Genomic DNA, 8,417 nt, shown 5'->3' with positions numbered 1-8,417 from the left:
TATGGGTAGACTGGAATAATACATTTTTACACAAAAAAGCTTCTTAACTTTCATAAATAATTTGGACTATTTTGTAAATATGAGGGGAAAACAGCTCTACTGAATACATAAGCTATAACAAAATAATAATTTAGGTCGGCGTGAAAATCTTTGTGGGAGCATGATGTGCTAACAAAAAGAGCTAATAATACATTCTGGGTTTCTCTGATTTCTCTGAATTGTAATGTCCCTGTTTTTCACATTAATTTAAGACAATTTATTTAAGGCTGGATTTGAACTTTTTTTCTATTGTAGTTTGAGTCACAACTTCATTGTTGACAAGAGCTTGGGATAGATTATATAGATACTTGTTTTTATGTTTTTGATATTTTAAAAATATATTTTAATTACTTTGGTTTAATTTTCTGGTTTGCTGCATGGAATTGCGTTATTACCATCAGCATCATCATAATCTTCCTCATTTGGCGCAGTGTCCAAAGAAAAAACAAAGCAACTATGCAGACTGGATGTGTGATGGTCTGAGGGAATCGAAGTATTTCTTGTGCTCCGTACAAATTAAGCCTGGAACATTGAGGTTTTATGACCACAGTTCATTTACAGTGTGAGGGTTGCACATGACTAATCGCTTGCTATTTATAAGGTTTTCTCATTGTAAAGTTTGTTTTCCCCATTGTTGTTATTGTGAAAGAACAGGCACTGAGCAGGACAGGTTTTTGCTTGTTTAAGCTGCTGGGAGGTGGGAGTGAAGGTGTTTAGTTTCAGTCTCCCCTTCCCTCCCTACTTGTAAGAACAGTACTAGCCTATGAGCTCCAGAGAAGCGCTTGTCAGACCAGTTTTCAGACAGTGTTTGTCTTCCAATGAATGCATCTTGGGTAGGTCATCAAAGCCAGAGTAAAAACTCTAGAAACCTAGTTCTTAGAAAGGTATATTGTTTGTGATGGATGTCATAAAAGCCAAGTGAGACAGATTTTAACACATGCCACTGCAGCTTGACAGGACATTGAATCCAAGGACAACACAGCTCACCACAGGTGAGTTTTGCTTTCAATCTTTACCCCAAACATAGACTTTGATGACTAATTCAAGAGATTTACTCTTTATTTTTGAACTTAATACTTCTTTATCAGACATCTTTAGTTTTCCAAATAGCATTCTTGCTTCAAAATTTGAATGAATAAATTTACGCTTCTCTGTTGCAACATGCTGCAACAAATTGTTTCTATGACATAGAAATCAGTATAAAATCCTTCTCACAATATAAAAATGTAAACAAGGCTTTAGCCTGGTAGGATCAGCAACATACATGGAAACGATGGAACTATGAACTTCCGTCACTGTTATTGCACAAATAATTTAAATGATCATTCTCCTGGTCAGAAATGAATTTTTTACAGACCTGTGCTGCACTCATGGTCCACTAAAGAATAGCAATGAACTAACCAAAAATAACCTGCCTGACCACATTAGCCAGGAACTCTCAAACAGATAACACTGGCACTGGCATTGTAAACAGACTTACAATCACGTCTGTTTCCTTCCCCAGAGGCAGGCTATGATTTTATTTTCTCATGTAAGGGGGCATCTGGAGCTTGTGTTTCTCTCGTTCTTCCTAAAATCCCATTCCGAAGAAAAACAAAAATAATGGGATGTGATAAATTCCAATTTTCTATCGACTAGCAGAAACCCAGGCCGGGTGTGGCTCTTACAGTGCGCATGCATAAACAGGTGACTAGTGTGTTGGAGGACAATACAAGAAGCTACAACACCTGGAAACTTCCTCATAGTGCAGCAAAAAGTCTTTAATGCTTTTAGAGAGTTACAGTACAGTAGGCATTTGCACTTTTCTCTTCTGTTTCAGTTTATTGCAATGCACATTTACACTGTGTCTGGTATGTATTTCCAGATTCTCTTTATATGACTTCATAGATGTTTTAATTGCAGATGTTTTAATGCTTATTATTTAACTTATAAATATTTAAAAATATATGTTGGGTGAGGGGCAAGGCAAGCTGTCTATTTAGAAAGTTTTGCTTTCAGTAAACATGCTGTAATGTTTTTTTTTCTAAATTTGAAACATCAAAATAAGCTAAGACAGGTTCAAAATTATTATTTTTGCCATGTTATAAACTAAGAGGGGGAAGCAGTTGTTAATTTAAAAGTTTGTTAGTTTGGGTTATAGAACTTGTGGGCTCCTTCTATATGAACCAAATAATATACTGTATATATGATAACTTACACATTAGAATGCTGTAAATGGCATGTAAATGTTTTATATTTCTCTAAAAATAAACAGTACGCTCACCAGTAAACCTAGACTGTCTGAAGGAACTCTGGGTCACAGGCCAGTCTGCTGTTGATGTTGGAATGAAGTAGTGCAGAGATTAATAGGAGATACTTTAGAAATGATCAGCCTACTATTAGAGGGAAATTCTGCATCCCTACATCCTACATGAAGTACTAATTAACACTGCATAAAGTCTGAAAACTTCTGGTGCCTGTTATCAATCTGCAGGTGTGAGGCTTCGGCATCTGGACCATGTTCTCCTCTCCCACTCCGTACAAAAACCAGCAGTACACTGACCTGAAGAGGAGCTGTATCAAGAACAAGACACTCTTTGAGGACCCAGAATTTCCAGCCACCAATGCCTCACTTTTTTATAGGAAACCTCCCCCTGGAATTGTGCAATGGAAACGACCAAGGGTTAGTGGCAGTAGTCCATCACTAACATACAGTATATCAGGCGATTACTGTGTAGGGTAGCTTGCAGATGTAATCACTTTTAAACGTGTGACCTGCATTGTAGAATAGAAAACTGATTAGTGGTTTAAATATTTAATCTGAAAATCTTCACTGTGCGTGTAAATGGTACATGATGTGTAAATGGCGCATGATGTTAACTTTTCTGTTGCAGGAGATAAGCAATGAGCCACATCTGTTTGTGGAGGGGATCAGTTCCCGTGACCTGAACCAGGGAGTTGTGGGAAACTGCTGGTTTGTTGCAGCCTGTGCCTGCCTGGCTTTAAAGCCAACCCTTTGGAAGAAGGTGAGTTATTTTGGGGAAGTGGTGTATTTGCTATTCCTAAGGCCTGTATTGTACTCTGATAAGCACAGATCAAACTGCAGGTACAGCAACAGTGAAGTAAAGGTAACCAGCATTTCTAATCAGCACAGGAATGCAGTTTAATAAAGCTTCACAGCTCAAACATGTTTCTTTTGCAAGCTCATGAGTAAAATAATGGAAGATTTACGGATAGATAGCATAATTTCAACAAGCCATGTTATGCCTACTTGAGCTGTAAATCATACTGATATTTGTTGCATTATGCTTTTCCAGGTAATTCCTGACTGGAAGGAGCAGGAGTGGGATCAAAAAGACCCAGAGAAATATGCTGGAATCTTTCATTTTCAATTCTGGGTGTTTGGAACGTGGGTGGATGTGGTGGTGGACGACCGGCTGCCTACCATAAATGGAGAACTCATCTACTGTCACTCAAAAACCCACAACGAATTCTGGAGTGCCCTGCTGGAGAAGGCATATGCAAAGTCAGTAACCTTGCTCTTGCTCCAAATAAATATCCTGTTACTACTACTACTAAGTATTACTCTTTATACTCCCAATAATCTGCAATTTTGTGGTCTATGGTATATAACAAACTCAAACTCAAGCTCAATCCATTCTTCTCCATATTTATATTTCCATTAAATATATTTTATATTTCAATATTTAGCAACAATTGAAACTAAGCGAAATGTGCTTGCCTGCTGTGTCCAGGCTCGCTGGCTGTTATGAATCTCTGGAGGGGGGAAACACTGGAGATGCTGTAGTGGATTTCAGTGGAGCCGTGGTTGAAGCCATCAACCTGGAAGAAGGTGGTTACTATAGAGACCAGAAAAAACAAGACGAGCTGTTTAAGGATCTGCTACAGGTCTACGACCATGGAGGAATCATAAGCTGCTCCATTAAGGTCAGTTCTGTTCTTGAATGTTAATTTCTTGGTCTCTTTACTGATATTAATTACTATAATTTATTCAGGCACAGCCTCACGAAATTGAGTTTAGGATGGCAAACGGGCTGGTGAAAGGCCACGCATACTCAGTAACTGCAGTGAAGAAGGTGCGTTTGGGTCAGGGGCTGTCGGCCTTCTTCAAAAATGAAACCATACCTATCATCCGCATGAGAAACCCCTGGGGCAAGATAGAGTGGAAAGGAGCCTGGAGCGACAGGTAGTATTTTCCCACTGATTTTGTATTACACATGATGCGCCAGAATTTGTTAAAGGCTTTTGAAAATAAACACTTACCGTTTGTACAGTTAGTGGAATATTGTCATTTCTTGGAGAACAGAGGCAGTTTGTGGTATTAAAAAAGAAACGTCTCAAACCCAACATGTTCCAAAAGCCTGACAAAAGTGTGAAGTTTAAAAAACTAATATGACTGCTCTAATGTATACTGTAAATGCTATGAAGGCACTTTTATAGCCACCCATAAATGTGTTAACCATTTGTTTGACTTTCTTTTCTTGTCAGCTCTGAGGAATGGTCAAAGGTTGGTGAGAGAGAGAGGCAAACCCTTGGCATTACAGTGGAGGATGATGGAGAGTTCTGGTAAATTGACACATTTATTGCAACAGTACAACCGTGGAGTTAATGTTCTCTTTCACAGCATAACAAAGCATCTTTTGTTTGTTTCCCCAGGATGTCATTCACAGACTGGTGCAAGTTCTTCACTGATACAGATGTTTGCCGTCTCATGAACACTTCAGTGATCAGTACCCAAAAGACGTGGTATGAGGCTGTGCACTTTGGGGGCTGGACCAAACATGCAGAACCACTGTTAAACCGCTGCGGTGGCTGCTCTAATCACAAGCAGACATTCCTCCAAAACCCACAGGTACTGCAGATTCTAGATGGCCTCCCTTCTTGGATCACCTATGTTCATGCACATGTACAGTATACATGTATATTCATTCTGTTTCAACTTCTTTTACAGTATTTGTTTGATATGAAAAATGAGTTTGAAGAGGCTTTGATTTCCTTGCAACAGAAAGACATGAAGATCCAAAGAAAAGTCGGTCAAGGAGAAAATCTGACCATTGGCTTTGGCATCTTCAAGGTAAAATTTGCAACTTTTACACCACAGTCCTGCTATTTCATTTAGTATAACTGATGTATAAAGGTTTGTGAAATGTTGTCTAAAGACCAGGGTGAGTAGGGTTTTTTTATTGTAGATATAGTCACATTTTAAGTTATGTTTGGGGAATCAGGATCATTCCATCACATTTTGGCTTTTATTTTGATCAAAATCCTTTGCTGAGAGTTCTTGGGCCTTTATAATAACAAATGTTGATTTTAAAGTTTTATCAGAGCAAAAACAGACAATTTCAACAAGTGGCTAAATCATGCATGATTAAATATGAGTGAACACATTTGGTGCAGACTGTTCTAGGGCTGTGCTTTTGCAGCATTGTAAAACATCTCATGTCACATTGAAATGTAACCATATGTAGCACATTTCCTGTGGTGGGATTTACTTGTCAGATATCTGGCTAAGTTCAGACACACAGTCTTATCACTCTGACAGAAGTGCTGCCAAACGGGACAAGTTCTGGGCAGAAATAAAAGCTGGTGCCACAAGGCACAGAGTCAGTTGAACTGCCTGAAACCTTAGCCTGCATTTTAACCTGTGTCATCTGGTCATCATGCAAGGTTATGTACTTTTCTCCTTTATGTGATGGACTCCAGACACTTTGTTCACATTCACACACGGTAGTAATGAGACAACAGAGAGATACTGTCAAGATGTGAACTTTACACCAGTAGCTGGTAGTTGAGAATCACAACTTAAATCAAACAATGCAAAAATAATTGCACTTAAGTGCAGAGAGTAACACATAAAAGCAGCACACACAGTACAACAAAACAACCAGTGACAGAACTTTACATTTTAATTAGACTTTCTGATATTTATTTTTCCTTGTAGCATATCTGGCTATGAATTAATCATAATGTGCACTTGTAAATTCACTCAGTGTTGTCAGGCTATACAGTATATCTGATCATTAAAGTCAGTGGGTGGATATGAACATAAAGTGAATTTTCATTTTTCAGGTGGAAGGGAATAGGAAGTATCGGCTACATGACATCCTGACCCAGCAGTGCGTGGCAACTTCCCCCTACATTAATGCTCGAACGGTCTTCATGAGATGCAGGCTGCACCAAGGCCGCTACATCCTAATTCCCACCACGTTCAAGCCTCAGACATTGGGGGATTTCATGATCCGAGTTTTTACTGATGTGGATTCAGGCTGCAGGTACAATTGTGAGGAGGTGGAGGTGTAATGTCATACCAGAGACAGAGAGTGGCTGAGTCGCTGAGCATGTCCGTGCTTCATGTTGACAGACAGAAATGATGTTTAATATTAAGAGACACAGCTGTTCTTTGACTGTTCAGTTCAGACACCGGTGGATGGATATTCTCCAAGAAAAGCAAACAAATTAGTGTTTTGGGGACCCTAAGATGCAGTATGTGCATAATAGTTGTAGTTGTTCACATGAAATCATTTATAAATGAATATCACTCTTCTAATGCTTTTCTTGGCCAAAGATTTTGTTTTGCCAGATTTTGGTCTGTTTCTAACGTTGTTGTTGGCTGACCCAAAGACAAAACCAAATCCTGTTTGCTCAATTTCAGGTCATTTATTTGCTGGTTAGTCCAGTGTTGTGTCTGAAAAACTCAGACATATATCACTTTCCAAGACTTTCATTTTGCTAATAGCAACATGTAGTCAGCTTCAGTCCTGGTCTATTTATGTTCCTCTACTCACACAGGGAGCTGACAGAGGATAAACCAAGGGTGAGATGCTGGACTCCATTCCTCGGGTACCCCCAAGTGGTGACTCACGTCTATGTTCATGGAGCAGAGGGGCTGCAGAACCAAGATAGGACAGGAGGTTAGATGATCAAGCAAATGTCGATCATGTTTTCAGCTCTACTTTGATTGATTGATTGAAAGCACTAGCAGAAAATCACTTCATCCAGGTTTAAAAAATTAGTCCTCAAACTTCTTTTGAAGACATAAATCAGCAAAATGAAAATAAAAACAATTGTTTTAGCTTGGTGTTAGTTTGAATTAGTTAAGAGGGCCAATATCTACAGTACTTAACAGTGTGACGCTGTCTGTAAATATTCTACCAGTGTGTTTGGCTGAGATGGATCTGTACATGTTGTCATACAGGTGCGGACCCCTATGTGATAATATCCTGTGAGGGCAAGTCAGTGCAGTCTACCATCAAGAATGACACCTTGCAACCAGAATTTGTGACCAGTGCCATTTTCTACAGGAAGAAGCCCAACAAGCCCATAACTGTGGAGGTAAGATGGAATCTGTCTTGTCCTGAGGACAGTAATTCATCTTGTCAAACAAAGAGATGTATTATCTCCAAAATGTCAGCTGTGAAAATATCAAGCTCAAAAGCTTTGCAAATAATTTCCACAGCAAAAAACTCTATGAAGTTGCATAAATGGGTTTTTACAAAGCAACTTACAAGTGGGGTACAAAGCATGTAAAAATCATGACACTTATAGTTTCTAACGTACAATTATTCAGAGCACAGGACATCATCTTTGCCTGAACTCAACCTAATCACATCAGAGACAACAAGCCTCTGTCAAAGCACTACAGATGTACTTTGACGAGTTGAGAGACAGTGAAAATTGTGCGTCTAAATCTGATGGTCTTCCTCAGGTGTGGAACAGTAATGAAGTGAAGGATGAGTTTATGGGTCAAGTGGTCCTGTCTGGGTCGGTGAAGGACCCCTCTGAACCTCAGAGGCTTCGGCTGAAGAAGCAAGGCCAGGTATCTGAAGACATGCCCGGAGTCATTGATTTGAGGATTGTCAGTTCGACTCAGCTGACCAACATGTGACCTGAGAGAGAGATGAATAATTTCCAGCTTTATGTCTATGTAGTAAGCATCCCATGAAATTTAACATATGCTGCCATTAAAGGACAAAAACCAGAAGAACCTGTTTTCCAGCACTGTGCAATGCTTGTAAGTTGAGAGGTGTGGCATTATTGGACACATAACTTCCTCTAACGTGTTACTTTTTATGCAAATGTTTTACATTTTAATTATTTTTAGTATTTTTTTAAAAACTTTTTTGTATAAGTTATAAAACATTCTTATATTGACATTTCGCAAGTTTCTTGTGAAGATATCATTCTTTTTTTGTTACAATATAGATACTGTGACATGACAGTATAATTTGTCATTCAAGTCTTACCTTGTACAATTGTCATAGATATGGCTTGTCTTAATATGTAAAACTGAAAATACATCTATTTCTTCATCATATATTTCTGTTATTTTCGTCCACTAATTCACATTTCCCTGCTTTGTTCTCATTCTCAAAACACCC

At 38.8% G+C, this 8,417-nt stretch overlaps 1 protein-coding gene across 3 annotated transcripts; it reads left to right on the top strand.

The window, feature by feature from the left end:
* The first annotated feature begins 809 nt into the window (after positions 1-809).
* LOC137107655 (calpain-5-like) lies at positions 810-8,353 on the top strand. Of its 3 annotated transcripts, none has more exons than XM_067491443.1 (13): positions 810-1,031; positions 2,513-2,701; positions 2,913-3,044; positions 3,336-3,544; positions 3,774-3,966; positions 4,035-4,225; positions 4,528-4,605; positions 4,696-4,891; positions 5,045-5,113; positions 6,109-6,311; positions 6,829-6,950; positions 7,235-7,371; positions 7,745-8,353. In XM_067491443.1, the coding sequence occupies exons 2-13, from the start codon at positions 2,537-2,539 to the stop codon at positions 7,922-7,924; spliced, it is 1,875 nt and encodes a 624-aa protein (XP_067347544.1). In that variant the 5' UTR covers positions 810-1,031; positions 2,513-2,536; the 3' UTR covers positions 7,925-8,353. The 3 variants fall into 3 exon arrangements, with proteins under 3 accessions (XP_067347544.1, XP_067347542.1, XP_067347543.1); XM_067491441.1 differs by having other exon boundaries at positions 811-1,031; positions 4,991-5,113; XM_067491442.1 differs by lacking the exon at positions 810-1,031 and adding an exon at positions 1,598-1,889 and having other exon boundaries at positions 4,991-5,113.
* The last annotated feature ends 64 nt before the right edge of the window (positions 8,354-8,417 follow it).

The sequence above is a fragment of the Channa argus genome, chromosome 22 (genome assembly GCF_033026475.1).
Source record: "Channa argus isolate prfri chromosome 22, Channa argus male v1.0, whole genome shotgun sequence".
Lineage (NCBI taxonomy): Eukaryota > Metazoa > Chordata > Actinopteri > Anabantiformes > Channidae > Channa > Channa argus.
The sequence above is the reverse complement of the archived record's forward strand: the minus strand, read 5'-3'. Positions and strand labels throughout refer to the sequence as shown.